This window comes from Aspergillus ruber (genome assembly GCF_000600275.1).
Source record: "Aspergillus ruber CBS 135680 unplaced genomic scaffold scaffold00005, whole genome shotgun sequence".
NCBI lineage: Eukaryota > Fungi > Ascomycota > Eurotiomycetes > Eurotiales > Aspergillaceae > Aspergillus > Aspergillus ruber.
The window spans coordinates 397,709-414,914 of record NW_024467301.1 but is presented as its reverse complement, the minus strand read 5'-3'; the positions used below and the strand labels follow the sequence as shown (position 1 = coordinate 414,914).

Here is a 17,206-nt window from a genome sequence, read left to right as displayed (position 1 = left end):
GAGTTGCATATACAAGTATGGAATGTCCGATGCTCAACGACTACTGGTTTCGGCCACAGCCCCGCCGTGGCGTCATGCACATCGGGGAGCTAGCCAATGAGAATATAACTAAGTTGGATGGTTCGGTAATATACACCAGGATGGGACTCGCTAATACAGGGTCGTAATGAGAGACTGCACTAGCCGTTTCGGGACATCTGCAGTTTCTACGGAATCTCGGGATACTCAATGCAGTACTCCTAGGTGTACTACTATGTACTACTATGGGGTAGCATGTACTCGTGGTAGGTCGATATGGTCATGTGCAAACGGCTTTCCTCTTTAGTAGTAGGAGACACTAAAATTGGACTGTTTATGTAGGTGTACAAAGTGGCATTCAACGTTATGCTCGGTAGACAGACAACGATCCTACCATGTACAGTGGACTGATGCTAATTATTCCCGCATCGCAAACAAAACCGGATTTTATATCATCACGGCATCCAGCCCAGCCTACAATTACGACCCCAATATAGATAGAGTTGCCCGTTCAATTGCGCTTACATACTCTTTAGGGTATGGTGCAGTCGTCAATTGTATTACTTCATCCCATCCACCGTCTCATTGGTGGCCAGTCTCCTCCAGAACGGCCGATATTGGAAAAAAGCTTCAAATTCAAGGAATGGAATCGAATCGTTTTAATGGACAAGAAGAGGAGAGGGGATTCAGAGCTACTCTGAGGTGTGTTGAGGGGCACGGAATGTTGCCTTCCTCAGGGGAAGGGGGGTGTATACACGGTAATTATTGGAGGAATCGCTTCCGATGACTTCGTAGACAAGTGTATAGCATCGTAGTTGCCTGTTTGAGTTCGGTTCCTGTGTATTCCGATGATGACATCAGTCACTATCCAGTACAGAGTATAGGCACAAGTATACTCAGATGAGACCAGTCCTTGGCTAAGAGCAGGACCAGATTTGACTGTTTCCATCTGAATGCTGCACAATGGCTCTGCGTATCTCTGTACACATGCCCCATACATATCTTTAGAAGTCACGGGACCCCCACGCTCACGTGCTGCACTACAGGCCAAGTATACACACATACGATGTGGCAGATCTATATAGCGAACAGAATCTATACTCATCTCTACTAACCTTCTACTCTATACCATCCACAATCTGTACAGATATATACAGTCTATGTTGATACCAATATGCCTCCAACACTCCCCCAAACCCTCCTTATCGTCTCCCTCAAGATGTACTTCGCCCCTTCCCGCACCCTCTCCTACCTCCGCGGCCTCCTCGAACTCAGCGCCAACTCCAACAATTCCAACAAAAAAGACCTCCTCCTAGCCCTCATCCCTGACTTCCTAACCATCCACCCCTGCGCCGAGATTCTCCGCGAAGCCAACGCCACGGACACCTTCCTCCTCGGTGCCCAAGACTGTTTCTGGGAAGCCCTTGGCCCTTACACCGGCGAAGTCTCCCCCCTCGCCCTACGCGATCTCGGCGTATCAATCGTCGAGCTCGGGCACGCAGAACGCCGCGCCATCTTCCACGAGACGGATGACGAGGTCGCAAAGAAGGCGAAAGCTGCTTGTGAACATGGGCTAATCCCGCTAGTTTGCGTGGGGGAGATTACGGTCCCCGCGGGGGATCGGGCGATAACACGGGCTATCGAGGAAGTTGCTGTACAGGTAAGGCCAGTTCTCGGTGCTATACCCGCTGATGCGCCGGTGATTTTTGCCTACGAGCCGGTTTGGGCGATTGGGAAGCCCGTGCCTGCGGGCGTGGACCATGTGTCCGCTGTTGTAGAAGGCATCCGTAATGTGGTTCGGGAGTCTGGGGGTAGTGGTAGGCAAGGAGAGGTGCGGGTGCTGTATGGGGGAAGCGCGGGTCCCGGATTGTGGGGAGCGGGCGGTCTGGGGAAGGCAGTTGATGGGATGTTTCTGGGGAGATTTGCACATGAGATTGACGGCGTCCGAAGGGTGGTTCAAGAGGTGGAGAAGACTCTGTAGTTTCTTTCGCGGATTACTGTTTATAGATGATGGTCCCATGTTGTCATGTCGGTGTAAATGGTATCGAATGCGTTACAATGAATTTACAATGGATTTACTGGTACATACAACATTCCCTAGATATGTTATTCATAATGGTCCAGATTGATCCACATGCTCGGGTTCACCTATTTGGGGCTAGTTGAAGCTTTATTTGCATGTCAGATGAGCTTGAAGATTTTTTTTTTTTCAAATTTTTTATTCTCTTTTTGTTTATTGCTTTACTCGGACGAGAGAGCACTACAGCTACAGCTCTCGACGTAGCAGCGGTGAGCAAGAACAAACAGCTGACAACACTGATTGAGCAATCACTTCTGCTGTCTCAACTCCTGCTTCACACGGGTCACAGTGCCTATTCCCCCATACGTGACCCCTGTGTACATCATCGCCACGGAAGCCCCTGCATCCAGAGCAGCCCGCGCCTGTGCTCCATTCGTGATACCCCCAGACGCGAAGATGGTCTTGCGACCATACTTGTCCACGGGCTCTGCGGCTCCCACCGCCGGTACGTTCTCGCGGTCTGGTTCTGTTTCTTTAGCCGTCGCCGTTTGTTCTTGCATGCGCTTCTCCAGTTCCGGCATGTTTGGCATATCCAATAGTGCGCGGTATCGTGCAACTAACGCAACCGTGCGGTCGGCCAGTTGGGGGCCGGAGTAACCACCTGTTTCCTTGACTATGGGTTGTTCGTCCTCTGGTAAAATGCTTCCCTTGGGTAGCGGCGCCGGGCGCCGGTTGGTTGTGTTACCCACGATGACTCCGTCAACGCCGGAGCCCCACACAGCGTCGCAGATGCCAGATACTTGTTCGTCTGCGTCCTCGTCCGGGCTGACCTTGACCATCACGAACGGCTTGGTCTTACGTTCCACGCCTTTTGCTGCACCAACCACGGCACTCAGGATGGCCGTCAGAGGCTCCGTCGCCTGAAGGTCACGGAGACCAGGGGTGTTGGGACTCGACACATTTACCACCAGGATATCGGCGTACTTAGCCAGACGGTCGACGCAGTACACATAGTCCCGCTTGATAGCTTCGATGTCCGAGTCAGACGTGGCCTTGTTCTTAGCCACCTGTACCGCGAGCAGTTTGCCAGGCACCAGACTTCCTGGCGGGACGTTCGCCTCGCCGTTCAAAACACGTTCCTGAGACAATTCGTGTTCCCCGAAGCCATGCGCATACGCAAAGTCACGCAGACGCGCCTGCAAAACCTCTGCCATGTGGTCCGCGCCCTTCGAGTTCAGACCGTACCGGTTGATGATTGCATGTTGCGATGGGAGACGGAAAACACGCGGCCGTGGGTTTCCTTCTTGCGGCAACGGAGTCGTTCCGCCAACTTCAACGATCGCAGGTCCGATATCGAAAAGCGCGTCTGGGATATCCGCGTGCTTGTCAAGGCCACCGGAGATACCAATAGGGTTGGAGAGCGTATATCCAAAAACCTAAACGAGACAATTCCTGAGCATTCACGGCCTAACTTTCGTGTGTTTGGAAACAAACCTCTGTCGCCAATGCGCCATCACCATCCGGGTTTCCACGCTCCCGGGGATTGAGACCAAATCGGTGGAGTTGCTTCAATGTCTCCACAGTAAAATGATGCGCTTCTTCCGCATCAGGGTACAACAGCCGGATCAACGGAGGCACCGCAAACCGGTGAATGCTAGCCCTGGTGTCTGACCCGTAGACAAAACCAACCAATAGAGCCAAAGCCAACGATGTACGGAAGAATTTCTTAGACCGGCGACCTCCCTTCTTAGGAGACGGTGCAGGCGCCGGTACCAGGGCCTCTTTGGGAGCTTCCTTAGCCTCCTTTGTAGCCTCCTCAGCGGTCTCTTTAACGGCTTCCTTGGCCTTCTCGGCCGTCTTGGGTTTTGCATTCGATGAGTAGCACCTCAACGAGCTTCGTATTTGTACAGCAGCGCGACTATAACAAATCGGAGATCGTTGAGCGAGCGGAAGAGCGCGAGCCCTTAAGCCCGCAAACCGGAAAGCAAGGGTGGCAGAGCTTGCGACCATTATGAACAACACGAGCGCTAATATTAAGCAGAAACCATTGGCTAACTATCAATGCGTAGTGAGTATCTGGGGTTTTGTTAGTCTGTTATACAGAAAATTAGGCTCTATTGACGCATGACATAGCCATCCCATGCTTGTACGTACCCTAGCCGGTGAAGCCGATCAAGGAAGCATAGTAAACAGAAAAAGGCTCGGGGAACTTACAATCGCAATATATCCCACAAATTCAGACGGTCTAAGCAAAGCAAGGAAGAGCAGCAAGCACCCTCCATGTAAATGTGTGCACTTCGTATGAAGTCGCAATGAGGAGAGGAATCAATCTCGATGCGATTTTATATTTTATTCCGCTTCCGGTTGTTTTTCTCTTGCGTCAGGCCGGCGGGCGGTCGGAAGTTTGGGCCAGCAGAACTTTTCCTGGCGGTGTGCGGTATACATATACTATCAGATAGACCTTTCTCCTCCTTCGAATTGTGTTATACAAATGGGCAAAGGGATTGATAATTATGAGGCAACAAAGTATATATATTGAAATGCCATGTCCGTGGCACCAAACGCCTATCGTTTTCTGCCCTTAACACCGACACCAATGGACTGACTCCACGACTATTTGCAGCAGCATGAAGTCTCGCTTGACAAGTTTTAAACTGATTATATGATGATCTGTTAAAATTGAAGAGATACATGGGTATGTGCTCCGAAAATGTAATTAGCTTTGACATAAATGCAACCCATACCAACGCCAAAACGTAGAGAAAAGAAAAAAGAGCGAAGCCGGGGCATTTACTCTTCGTCTGCTTCCTCAGGATGATCAGGACTTGGCTCCCTTTCGCCCGATTCTTCCTGTCCTCTCTCATCCCCGTCAATGTTCTCCTCCTCGAGAACCTCTTGTTCGTCATCCGCACCAGCCGGAGGAGGAGGCATGGAATCAGCAAACTTGGGATCAATGGCTGCTCGGTGCAAAGCACGCTTATAAACCTCTGCTTCATCCGGGTCGCGGACGACCACTTGAAGTTGATCAACCTGGTCTTCCTTTGTCTTCGGCTTTGTAGGTGCCAATCCTGCTTGCGCAATAGTACGCGCACGTTCAGGCTTAAGACGGGTCTTGCCTAGGATCGGGTAATAGTAGGCAGCTTTTTGTTTGGAAGGCGCACTATCCTGCTGATCCTCCACTACCTGTGCTGGATCGAATAGGGTCAAAGCGACATCTCTTTGCTTGTGGTCGTTACTTAGCGTCTGTGCGCTGGTGGCATATGTGCGAGAGCGGTCGAAACGGTGGAACTTAGTGTCATCAGGCCCATTGTGAGTATATAATTCAGGGCTGTCACGGTTAGGATTCAAGATGTCAAGACTGGATATGACATTCTGTGTTGCTTCGTTCTTATCAGGCAAGAAAAGATCGTAGTCCCACGGAATTGGACCCGGGTCGGGGTAAAGGTTAGGGTTTGTCTTGTGCAGGGCCACCTTAGTAGCATGCTCCTGGCAAACGCGCTCTTCGGGGGCAGACGGAAGGAGAACAGCAACGTCCATAGTCTTGTTGCGCTTCCCTGAGATGCCTTGTACAGGCGCCTTGTCGAATTTGAATTGAACAAAGCCACCGGGGTCCGGAAACCCTTGTAAATCGGGCATGATGGGGTAGAAACCAACAGGCTTGAGCTTCGGGTTATCCGGATGAACAGGGGTTGCCCATGCATCGTGTTCTGCCTTTGTAGCTGTGTGGCCCTTGATTTTGCTTGCGGTCTCTTCGCCAGTATGCTTGCTTTCCGGGTAGGCGGTATCGAAACCCTTCTGGATATAACGTTTAATATAGGTCGGATCATCTTGGTTCTTGTGTTTGTCTTCACGCGGCTTCACTCTTGTCGGAGTAGGCCTAGAGCCACCATCAGGGGCACGTAAACCAGCTGAGATGTACTGAGTTCGTCGCAGGAAGCTGACATTGGTGTTCTTCGGTGCCGGATTCTTCAGCTGTTCCAGATTCATGAGAAGCGGGAGGTCGGCTGGGTCAAGAGGTTGCGGGTTTTCGGGAGCCATGATAGCTATGCACCATATTTTAGCTCAGTGAAGCAAATGAGTGAACACGTAGGGATTCAGTTACTCACCACTCTCATCACCCAGATGAAGTCCTGGGATACCGACAAGATCAATTGGCATTCCACCTTCCGCATCGACATCGATATTCGGCTCTTCGCGTCGAGCCAGGTTCGACGTAAAGCCTGGCGTCAGAAACCGTTCGAGCCCCTCATGTGGGATCTCTAGAAACTTTGGGGGCATGTCTGGAGGAGGGAGATCATTCCGATAGCGTGTAGAAGCAATGTACTCCTGGTGGTAGCCCCCAGAGGAGCCACTTTTGGACTTGGACATCTTGATGTTATCGTCCGGTGTAGAGTTCAGATGGTGGGAGACGCTTCAATGAGCGGTGCTCTGCAGAAATCCAGAGATTTTAGTTGAGCCAGTCAGCCAGGACTGGGGTAATATATGATCCTTGCACTCCTGTCCCTGGCACAGGCGTTTTCAGAAAATAAGAGCGATTGGATACAAAGAGGTCTCTGTTGCGCGAATGCCGCGGAGAGAAGACTGGACTTGTTATTCTGCCAAACACTACCGCCTAAAATTAGTGAATCGAGAGGCCGGAAAATAGAATTTTCCATAGGTTCTCCTATATCAATTGTTCAAATTATGATATAACATGCCAAATCTCTAACCATGATACCTGCATATCAGAAGCTTCAGTTGCACTGCATTGTTTTGTTACAGAGAAAAGCTAACTAACGTCAATGCCATATACCAATAACCGAAACCCGTTCTCCATAGTTAAACAGACCCGAACTTAATAAGAAACGAAACATAAATCACCAAGCCCACATGCATTTATAGGCCATTAGTCTGTGACCCAAGCGATCATACTCCAATTGGCCAATCCAACTATCATTCGTTTGGTTCAGCTTTCCAAACACACTGGCACCCTTCCAGACAACGACTTGCGGATCAAGCTCTCTCGGAGGGGTACCAATCATAATCTCCTTGGCAAACCCAGGCCGTAGGTTTTTCAACCGTTCTTCGAGGAATGGGTGAAAACCATTGATCAAACTACCGCCTCCCACAATCATGATACCTCCCATGAATTCTCGCATTTTACGTTCTTCTCCACGAGTAGCGTGTGCGATGGAGGTAAGGATTGCATTGTCCAACGAAAGGATTGGAATAATATCGTCTCGTTCCTCAACAGTTGGAGTGCGAGATGTTAATGCACCTGCGCCTTGTCCACCAACAGCCGGGGTGCTGGTTCCGCCTCCATGTGGTGTAATAGTTGCCTCCGGGGCAGGAGAGCCAGCAACAGATGATCGAGGCGTAGCTTCAAGATCTTGAACGCGGCCTAGGGCATTGGTATGATGTGAGCGGCTTGGTGTTGATTGGACGTCTAATATTCTTGATGTGGTCTCTCCATTCACATGTCCATTGGTAGCTGGCGGAGCAAGAGAATTCAAGATCTCGGATTGAGCTGCAGACACCGGATCATTCGGCTGACCATCGTAGATGTCAACCGAGCGTTCAATCAATGTCCTCCGACCCTTGAGTTTATGTGAATTGTCGAAGGTAGAGGTTTGGAAGAGGCCCATTGGGGCCAGATGCCCTTCATCGTACGCCTTGAACGTGTACTTCCGTGTGTCCTGCCCAGAAACACGAAGATGAAAATCGTGAAGTTGTACCGAGACATTGGCTTCGTTCATGGTACAGATATTCTTCTTCAACTCTTCAGCTAGCAGGAAATCGTACCTACGCCACAAATTGATCTCAGCATAGGGGAAATGGTCGTACAGCATCATTTTGATAAAAGCTTCGGTAACGTCGGCGCCACCGTATTTCAGGTTGACGCGTGAGTTCTCAATACACATGCCTTCTTCCACGCAGCATATCGATGTCTTCTGCGCACCAATGTCTACCACACAGGCGGATGTGAATCCAGCGCCAAAGGTAGCTGCCAGGCTTTCTTGGATGAAGCAGACGCGAGAAAATGCAAATTCTCTCATCAGCAGCTCAAGTACCTGAGTCACGTAGGACTTTTCGTAGAGATCCGGTATTACAAAGACGCATGAATACTGCGGCCATTCTTTCTTGCTTGTAAGGCCAAGCTGGTTTTTGATCGCCTCTTCAAGAATGAGGGCAATGTCCAAAAACAGAACTCTTTTGCTGTCGTAGTCCTTTTCATTGCACCACCCATGTCGCATTGGCCAGTAGAGTTTATAGCGAGGGTTCGATAGATCCGGTATCCTTAATGCATCTTGACCAGTGATATATTCGGGTGCAGGGTTATTGAGCTCCGTCCACTCGATACGCATCGGGTCGTTGTGTTCCGAAATCGTCTCAGGTACTGTTCGACGGTTGTAGTTGACAACCATTTCCTTCGAATTGGGGAGGGTCCGGCGTTTATTCTGCCGCATGTGGACTTTCAGGTCGGCTGCCATGGTCGAGTATTGCGAAGAAAACTATGACAGAAATCACAGTCAGTAAGTGTAACCCTAGGATTTATTCTCAAAAACGCAAAACAAACCTCCTGGCCAAACATCTTCTCTGGTTCCAGTTCAGAGCCGTCTTCCATCTTCAACCTCTTCGGATTCGGTTCTTCTTGGTCCTCAGATTCGCTGGTAGCAGATTTCCTCGCGATGACCATGGGGATAGTCTTTGGTAGCGCATCGCTGGCCAACCCGATTCGTAAGTTCTGACTGCCAAGATGCATGACAATGACCTTGGAGCCAGCTGTTTCCTGGGTCTCTTCAGTTCCATCTTCCATGTTCGTGTCGCCATCCAGATCCGCGTCCGCTTCTGCATCGTTCCCCTTCATCGCAAGTGCACGGTCCCGGTCCTTGGCCGTTTTGGCCATGCGATTTCGATTCTCTTCATTTTGTAGTCGGAATGCGAGATACTGATCGTCTCTCTTGAGGTAGTCGCTAGAGCATAGAACCAGGAGTCAGCGAGAAAGCCATGAAAGCGACACCGGTTGTAGGTTCAAGCACGTACGTGTAGTAATTCTTCTGATTAATTGGAGGTACCACAGGCCAGGTCGATAATTCCATGTTATTATCGGTTCGCTCAAGACCTATGACAAGTTTCAAGACATCAGCCCCTGTATCTCAACTCCGCATAACTTTCGGGGCCGGACTAGATCCTTACCTTCATCCCGAAGGAGAGCCTTTCCAGACTTTTTACCGACCATTGTGTTCTTTCTTCTGGAGGGAACGTCGGATGACTCCGAAGCAATATGGCGGAAATGAGGCGGGTCGCAAGGCGTAACGGAGCGAGAGTGACGATACTGGTGCGATTCTTCAGATAACGAACGCCATGAGTGTAAGCGATAATAGTTGAGCGGAAGGAATTATTTTCCTAAAGGATGGGATGAGAAGCGCACGTGGTGATGGTGGACAATTGAGAGGTGGACAGGAGAAGGTGAAGAGAGAAAGAAGCGCGCCTTTCCGCAGGGTCATTCCATTATTATGTGTTCCATTCTCTTTCCTCACTCTCCCATCGGTTTTCCCTTTCCATCCCAAACGGCAAGCTTGGACCAGGGCCCCGATCGCCGCCGCCCGCAAAAATAACAGCGCCACTAGGCAGTGTTTAGTCAGCCCCATGATCTCGTGTGCCTACAGTTTGGTTATGTTGATTCCTCTCTATCCAGCACCATCACTTTCATTCTACTTCTGACCTATATAACTACTCGAGATCCCTTCTTATTAAGGGCAGTTGCGAACGCGTTCTCTCCCTCCACAACTCAATCCGCCACCGCTTTCCTTGGGATCTCCGCAGCCATCTCCTGTCAAGACACCGATCGCGAGTCCGACTTCTGCTATTCACTATTCACACCCTTCTCCTCTCTATTACAAACCGGATACAGAAATATGGGCGCCTCTCTGTCAAGAATATGGAACTTGCTTTGGTCGAAGAAGGAAATCCGGATTCTCATTCTTGGACTCGTAAGTTGAATGGAAGGTCGACACGAAGTAGACCTTTACCGTGCTGATCAATTTCTCTGGACAGGATAATGCCGGAAAGACGACTCTTCTTTATCGCTTAAAGGTATGGTGGTTGACGGCTCTTGTTATTGAGGAATGATGAACTGATGTCTCACTTTGGACAGATCGGCGAAGTTGTAACGACCATACCTACTATTGGTTTCAACGTTGAATCGGTGACATATCGAAATCTAAATTTCAATGTCTGGGTACGTCGCTTTACCTGCATTATATCAATGCTTTGATTATGGACAATGAAAATGCAAGCGACGGCTGCTAACACGGTGTCTTTCAATTGTAGGATCTGGGAGGCCAAACATCGATTCGTCCATACTGGCGATGCTACTATGCCAATACTGCTGCGGTCATCTTCGTTATCGACTCGACGGATATTGAACGGTTGGGGACCGCAGCCGATGAACTTGCTACTATGTTGAACGAGGAGGAACTCCGCGATGCCAACCTTTTGGTATTTGCCAACAAGCAAGACCAACCGGGTGCCAAGGGCGCTGGCGAGATCTCAGAAGCCCTGAAGCTTGGAGAGCTGCGGGACCGAAACTGGAGCATCGTCGCATGCTCTGCTATTGATGGTAAAGGTCTTGACGAAGGCATGGATTGGCTGGTGGTAAGTTCCCTTTTCGATCTGTAGGAGGCACATCGCCAGGTTGCTGACCTCGCCTGTGCACGCAGCAAACCATTCAGTCGGACAACGCATAAACGCCGGCGTCTTTTGCGTCATGATATAAATTCACTTCTTCGATATACTCATCTCAGAACCCGCTCGGGGACTCGGGGGTGCCTCCTCTGGTACGTGAGGTGCCATTGTCCTCATTTCTTCCTGACTCTGTTACTGAGTCTGTGTTTTTACATCGACAGCTTTTTCCCTATGCTTTTAATATCCCTAATCGTTGGTTTGGTTGTTATGACATGCATTGTTGCATATGATTCGTGGAGCCAGAAGTCGACCTGTTCAAGCAAAGCTTTATGGATTGTGCTGGTTCAATGATTTCTGTTTTATTTTCTTTATCTTTCCCGTTTTATATGTTCTTTTACTGGGCCTATAGCTCATGGGCTACGATGGACACTGATTGGGACAGTGATGATTCCCAATAAGCTTGCTTATGAAGATAGAGTCACAATGCATCGGTTGCGACGTGTAGCTACAATATTTTTGCTACTAAGCTAGTATCTAGTTAAACAATTCGACTGCAGATAAGTTGACTGTAAGCTAAAATTATTTCTTTTTACAGGTTCCATACATATCATGTACTACGAGTAAAAACCCTGAATGGACAGCTACTTGTCTTATCTATAGTTACTTCTCTCATATCAGTGTCATGAAGTACCATCCAATATGCAGATATTGACCCAATCATCCCTGCAAGCACCGGTGGATGCAAGAGCAACCCCTCTTCTGATGCTCATGCATGTACACAACGCCCAGGATACAAGAGGCATCGCCCCAAGCACGGCCCAGTACAGCTCCTACTCAACTCTGTTCCTCGTTTCTGTTCAATCGCTGCTTATCAGAAAATACTATAAACCTTGACGACTATAACGATGCAAATCCCCGAGACCCAGATCGCTGCTGTCCTCCCACCAACTGGTGCATCCCCGACAGCCCAGCTCCAGATAAGCACTACTCGTCTTGTTCCAACGCCAGGAGAAGGGGAGATTCTGGTGAAGCTTGAATATTCTGGAGTGTGTCATTCAGATGTGCACAATGTCCGCGGGGAGACGCCTATGTTGACAGGCGTGGCAGGCCACGAGGGAGTGGGGAAGGTTGTCCGAGGTCGGTGATTATACCCGGATGTATTCAAAACTACCATGTTAATTAATTTCTGTTCGACAGTTGGCCCAGGACTTGATGAGACAAAGTGGATGGGGGAAAGAGTTGGGATAAGGCGAGAAAGAAGTTTAGTTTGCGTACTATTACAGGCGACTAACCTGAGACAGATGGCTATATAGCGCTTGCTTAAGCTGTGAGATTTGCGCAGTAAATCAGACTGCATGTCCTTATCAGAGAAATGCTGGTGCAGTAGGTTTTTCTTTCCTTGTCTGGAGTATATACGGAGTACATGTGGACGATATCTGACATGTTGCAGAATGTCCCCGGCACGTTTCAACGCAAGTGCAACCTCTGGCATACTACTATTGTTAAATGCAAGGCACTAATCAAGTGCAGAGTATATTGTCAGCCCTGCAATCCATGTGACGAAGATCCCTCCTGAGCTTCCTTCGGATACAGCCGCGCCGCTTCTATGTGGTATGGATGTTCTGCCTGGCTCTAAGATTCTATCAGGACCCATAAGTGGCTAAATAAGTGCAGCTGGCATTGCTATGTACTCTTCTATTATGAAGACCAAGACCAAACTGGGTGATTGGCTCGTTCTGCCTGGAGCCGGGGGAGGTTTAGGGCATATGTACTTGTTCCGGAATCCCTGTTGCTACCTTAGGAACTAACACTGATTGACCAGGGGAATACAAATCGCAGTAAAGAAAGGGTTGAAAGTGATCGCCATTGACAGGTGCACATTCCAAATGAATCGCATAGTTGAGCAGTTTCGGTTGGTTAACCGATTTGTCAATGCACAGCGGCGAAAATAAAAAGCAACTTTGTCTCTCACTAGGTGCTAGTTGCTTCTTAGACTACAGAACGGACGATGTTGAAAGTGGGGTTAAGTCTCTGACATCCGGCTTAGGTGCACATGCCGCGGTATGCACCGCTCACGGGGAGATGGCGTACATGCAAAGTATGCGTCTGCTCCGCCGTCTGGGTGTGTTGGTTTGTGTCGGTATTCCGAGTACGCCATTTAGGCTACCTGCTACTCCGCTCGACATGATCGCCAAGGGTGAGTAGGAGCAATTGGAAAATGGATTTGGTGCATTGTTAACATTGCTAGGGTTGACAATTGTGGGTAATTCCGCCGGGACTCCAGAAGAGATGAACGAATTGATAGAGATGACCATGATAAAAGGAGTCCAGGCGCATATTGAATGCTTCGAATTGAGCCAGATTAACGAGGTTTTGCAGCGATTAGAACGAGGTGAAATTGATGGGCGGGCCGTGGTGAGGATTCCATAGTTATGTTACTGGTACTACTGCAGATACCACTTCGGTTTGAGGAATTGAGAACAAACTATGGCAAACAAACGCTCCGTTCTCACCCGTTATTTTCCATTGCGCCTTCTCACTGACTGTAACTATGAGTCCATACAAACTCTCGGTTGACCGTCCGCAGACCTCATAGTGGAAGTGTGCCCGCACACTGCCCTCTGATTGGTCCCGCACCGTCCGCATTCTCTATAGGCCCATGGCCGACACATGACCGCGTAAGAGGCTGTGACTTGCCCGTCTCTTTCCTCTACTTCCCCAATGCTTCACTGTTTCCAATTTCGGCCGCATCCACAAGAATAGCTTCTATGATCCTCCCCCACCCCAGGATGGATCGTCGTCTCCTAAACCGTCCTGCACCGTATCTTATCGCCACCCATGTGTTGCCCTGATAGGATATGACGGTGCGGTCCACTGGGGGAATTCCAAAGCTTTGGGAGAATGAGAGTTGCTAGACCCGGAGAAATAGCATCGAGGGGTCATGGTTGTGGGACTGGATGAGAGTGAGGTGCTCGTGCTCTCTAGAGGGTACGGTACCGTCTCATAGCATTTGGATTGGATTCAAAAGAAAGCGTCTCGTCCCCTCCTCTACTCTTCTCTTCTTCCTTCTCATCTTTCCCCTCTAACCACGATATTTCTCCTCCTCCTCTTTCTTTTGAGTGTTTCTTTTCCATTACACAATGGACCTTGTCAGCAGTAGTAGTCCTATTGGCTCGCTGCTGAACGGCGTCGACCGGCAGTATGCCTACATTGCAGGCACGGCATTCTTGGTGTTTGCCCTTGTGGCCGCGATTCTTCTCTTCTCCTTCCGGAAGCAGAAAATCGATTACGATAGCGGAATTTTCACTTATTTGAAGTTCATTTACGCTTCATTTCTCAAACCCCATGAAAATGGTGACGGTCAGCAAGACGCATTGGAGAGCTTCTACAAAACCCAGGTACGAATTCGAAGCAGTACCCATGTCTTACTTGCTATGTTCTCTTTTCGCTGACAGAGTCGTGTTTCTAGGCGGGTGTTTACGATGCCACCAGGAAGCGTCTTCTCTGTGGTAGGGAGGACATGTTAGGTCTTGTTGCTGCTCAGTTGAAACACAAGGTGGAAAGCAAGGCGCTCCGGCATGGAGAGGCTGTGTGGGTTGACGTAAGATCTCTCCCGTTTGATCTCTTGAAAAACGATACTAATTGTTCAGATGGGCGGTGGCACAGGGTGAGCATTGAAAACGGTTGAGCATTCGAATTCCCCTATTTTGACAAAGATAATAGATATAACATCGAAGCTATGGCTGCCTTTCTTCCCGTCGACTCATTCTTCTCGCATGTCTACCTAGTTGACCTTTCCCCTTCGCTCTGCGATATCGCCCGCCAGCGTTTCCACCGACTCGGATGGAAAAACGTCTCTGTTGTCTGTCAAGATGTGCGGACTTTCCGTCTCCCAGAAATTGAAAACGTCGACCCTCGGACCAAGGTTAGCAGAGCTATTTCGGGTGCCGATGTGGCTACTATGAGTTACAGCTTGTCCATGATCCCAGGTAAGCACAGTGGAAGGCTCCTCGATATCTTATGAGGGCAAATTCTCACTCAATTGGCAGACTACTATAGTGTCGTCGATTCCTTAACATATTTGATGAAGACTAGTGGAATTCTTGGTGTCTGCGATTTCTACGGTAAGTCAAGTCATGCACAAAGACCAGTACAGGAACTGACTTGCGGGAATAGTCCAAAGCATTGTTGATGTCTCATCCCGCAACTACATCGGTGGCGCTTTCAACCGTCATGTCAACTGGCTTGGGCGCTTATTCTGGCGTGCCTGGTTCGATTTGGATCGTGTGTCGCTCGAGGCTGCTCGTCGTGACTACTTGGAATACCGCTTTGGGACTGTCATCTCAGCTAGTGAGCGTAACTACCTCCTTGGAGGCATTCCCTACTACATCTTCATCGGGTGTCAGAAGGATGTTGTGTCAAGCCCCGCCGGTAATGACGCTATCGAAAAGTTGGACGCTTCTTTCACTGAGTCGCCTTACTTATCCCCCGCCAACCACCGACAGGAGGTGGAGAAGGCAAATGAGCAGAGTGCTCGCGAGATTCGATCCAAGGCCTACGAATCAGCCATCATCAACCTAGACTCGAACCTTCCGCTTCCATCTGCATTCTACCAGAACCACCACTACCGGATCTTCTACAACGACCTGCTCCCCAAGCACACACAGTTTGGAAACGAGTACATTTATGCTTTCAACTGGGAGGACCCTCGTGTGGACCATCGACTTTTGAATATCACCCGTGATGATGTGATCTTGGCCATCACCAGCGCTGGTGACAATATTTTAGACTACTTGCAGAACAGCCCCCGCAGAGTTCACGCTGTAGACTTGAACCCTAACCAGAACCACCTTTTGGAACTTAAGGTTGCCAGCTTCACTGCCTTGGGACACCGTGATGTATGGAAGATCTTCGGCGAAGGAAAACACCCTGAGTTCCGTCAACTACTCGTTTCTAAGCTCAGTCCTCATCTTTCCAGCCAGGCCTTCCAGTACTGGTTGGAGCACACTCATGTTTTCACATCTTCTCACGGAAAAGGACTCTACGAGTCCGGTGGGTCGCGTCATGCAATCAAGATGGTCCGCTACATCTTTAAGGTCTTTGGTCTCGAGAGCGAAGTGCGGAAGTTATGTGAAGCTCAGACCCTGCCTGAGCAGCGCGCTATCTGGCCTCGTATCCGTCGAGTTCTCATGAGTCGCCCACTTCACTGGGCTGTGGTGGGAACCGAATGGTTTGCGTGGAAGGCTGCTGGTGTTCCACGAAACCAGCGAAATATGATCATTGACGACTACTACAAGCGAAATGGTCTCAACCAAAACATGAAGCAGAGCAAGGATGTCAGTGGACAGTCAATCTGGGAGTATGTTATTGACACTCTGGATCCGGTGGTCCAGGACACCATGATCAGCAACGACAACTACTTCTACTTCCTGTGTCTTCAAGGCCAGTTCTCCAGAAAGTGAGTCAAATGGTGCCTATTAATTCTGGCCCACAGGAAACTAACAGGAAAAAGATGCCATCCCGCCTACCTTTCTCCTAGAGCCCACGTGAAGCTTTCGTCGCCAGGTGCTTTCGATGGTCTCCGTATCCACACTGATGAGATCAACGAAGTAATCAAGCGGATTACTCCTCGCAGCTTGACCATTGCAGTGGTCATGGACTCCATGGATTGGTTCGACACCGACGGCGTGGAAGCCTCTTCCCAAGCCCAGACCCTAAACTACGCCCTGAAGATGGGCGGTCGTATCCTCCTTCGTTCTGCCAGCATTGAGCCATGGTACATCAAACAATTCGAGGAGAATGGTTTCTCTGCTCGTCGTGTCGGGGCAAGGTTCCAGGGCACATGTATCGATCGGTAAGTCCACACCCGGAGAAACTTTTTTTTATGCTAACGAAGAACAAGTGTAAATATGTACGCCTCGACTTGGATCTGCACGAAGACCAAGGAGGTTCGGAAACCCTCTACAGACCGAGGGATTTCTTCGTTCTCGCTTGATGAGAAACGACCGAGCGTTGACCACCTCGAGCTTTAGTCTTACATTGCTTCTATGATTATCTATTATGAAACTCGAGTTAATGGTCTGATCTGCGTTACACTATTTTTTTTCGTTACAAGGCCGTGAGATATTTAAGGGCATGGTGTAAATAAACTGGCGTTTGGGCCTTTCTTGTTCATATACCTGGGTTTGACGATGAAGATGACTAGATTTCTATAAGAGAATAGGTGTGCACTTTTTTATAGAGCAGCCCCTGCTGATGTCAATGTATGACATGCATATGCAGCTAATTCTCCTTTCACTAATCCGACTTGGACTCAAAACAATGTTACACATGAACATAGTTTGAAACACATATACGGTATTAACAGTCAAAGAAAAATGTAATAAAATGGAATCGTATACATGTAATTAAAGCAAGTAGGCTCATGAGATTCAGATCCCAAGCGGTCATCATCAATCAATAGAGATACATAGCGAAACTCACTCCCTTTTCACACGCTTC

The 17,206-nt window shown here is 49.2% G+C and overlaps 8 protein-coding genes across 8 annotated transcripts; 5 read left to right on the top strand and 3 right to left on the bottom strand.

The window, feature by feature from the left end:
• Nucleotides 1-966, top strand: EURHEDRAFT_298754 (uncharacterized protein). The gene is made up of 2 exons (XM_040778263.1): nucleotides 1-284; nucleotides 361-966. Exons 1-2 carry the CDS (start codon nucleotides 274-276, stop codon nucleotides 803-805), a joined length of 456 nt encoding a protein of 151 aa, XP_040641247.1. The 5' UTR covers nucleotides 1-273; the 3' UTR covers nucleotides 806-966.
• Nucleotides 948-2,174, top strand: EURHEDRAFT_473532 (triose-phosphate isomerase). The gene has a single exon (XM_040785371.1). The coding sequence runs from the start codon at nucleotides 1,193-1,195 to the stop codon at nucleotides 1,997-1,999; it is 807 nt and encodes a 268-aa protein (XP_040641246.1). The 5' UTR covers nucleotides 948-1,192; the 3' UTR covers nucleotides 2,000-2,174.
• A 64-nt stretch (nucleotides 2,175-2,238) lies between these two features.
• Nucleotides 2,239-4,340, bottom strand: EURHEDRAFT_409778 (dihydroorotate dehydrogenase 2). Its single transcript, XM_040781186.1, has 3 exons — nucleotides 4,253-4,340; nucleotides 3,533-4,114; nucleotides 2,239-3,474 (listed from the first exon to the last, which is right to left on the bottom strand). Exons 2-3 carry the CDS (start codon nucleotides 4,046-4,048, stop codon nucleotides 2,347-2,349), a joined length of 1,644 nt encoding a protein of 547 aa, XP_040641245.1. The 5' UTR covers nucleotides 4,049-4,114; nucleotides 4,253-4,340; the 3' UTR covers nucleotides 2,239-2,346.
• A 488-nt stretch (nucleotides 4,341-4,828) lies between these two features.
• Nucleotides 4,829-6,406, bottom strand: EURHEDRAFT_450178 (uncharacterized protein; the record flags this gene model as incomplete). Its single annotated transcript, XM_040783866.1, has 2 exons — nucleotides 4,829-6,081; nucleotides 6,145-6,406. The coding sequence occupies 2 exons, from the start codon at nucleotides 6,404-6,406 to the stop codon at nucleotides 4,829-4,831; spliced, it is 1,515 nt and encodes a 504-aa protein (XP_040641244.1).
• A 488-nt stretch (nucleotides 6,407-6,894) lies between these two features.
• EURHEDRAFT_375387 (putative chromatin remodeling complex subunit (Arp8)) lies at nucleotides 6,895-9,257 on the bottom strand (the record flags this gene model as incomplete). The annotated part of the gene is made up of 4 exons (XM_040778737.1): nucleotides 6,895-8,529; nucleotides 8,595-8,991; nucleotides 9,062-9,140; nucleotides 9,215-9,257. The coding sequence occupies 4 exons, from the start codon at nucleotides 9,255-9,257 to the stop codon at nucleotides 6,895-6,897; spliced, it is 2,154 nt and encodes a 717-aa protein (XP_040641243.1).
• Nucleotides 9,258-9,617: 360 nt separating this feature from the next.
• EURHEDRAFT_409775 (ADP-ribosylation factor family protein) lies at nucleotides 9,618-10,857 on the top strand. Its single transcript, XM_040781185.1, has 5 exons — nucleotides 9,618-10,011; nucleotides 10,076-10,114; nucleotides 10,176-10,259; nucleotides 10,352-10,675; nucleotides 10,741-10,857. Exons 1-5 carry the CDS (start codon nucleotides 9,937-9,939, stop codon nucleotides 10,765-10,767), a joined length of 549 nt encoding a protein of 182 aa, XP_040641242.1. The 5' UTR covers nucleotides 9,618-9,936; the 3' UTR covers nucleotides 10,768-10,857.
• A 753-nt stretch (nucleotides 10,858-11,610) lies between these two features.
• On the top strand, nucleotides 11,611-13,135 carry EURHEDRAFT_513430 (zinc-dependent alcohol dehydrogenase; the record flags this gene model as incomplete). The annotated part of the gene is made up of 9 exons (XM_040786166.1): nucleotides 11,611-11,842; nucleotides 11,903-11,954; nucleotides 12,007-12,088; nucleotides 12,156-12,177; nucleotides 12,236-12,316; nucleotides 12,380-12,473; nucleotides 12,528-12,578; nucleotides 12,646-12,902; nucleotides 12,954-13,135. 9 exons carry the CDS (start codon nucleotides 11,611-11,613, stop codon nucleotides 13,133-13,135), a joined length of 1,053 nt encoding a protein of 350 aa, XP_040641241.1.
• A 710-nt stretch (nucleotides 13,136-13,845) lies between these two features.
• On the top strand, nucleotides 13,846-16,737 carry EURHEDRAFT_450782 (class I SAM-dependent methyltransferase; the record flags this gene model as incomplete). The annotated part of the gene is made up of 8 exons (XM_040783903.1): nucleotides 13,846-14,103; nucleotides 14,175-14,306; nucleotides 14,356-14,372; nucleotides 14,429-14,694; nucleotides 14,755-14,829; nucleotides 14,882-16,163; nucleotides 16,218-16,559; nucleotides 16,608-16,737. The coding sequence occupies 8 exons, from the start codon at nucleotides 13,846-13,848 to the stop codon at nucleotides 16,735-16,737; spliced, it is 2,502 nt and encodes an 833-aa protein (XP_040641240.1).
• Nucleotides 16,738-17,206: the final 469 nt, after the last annotated feature.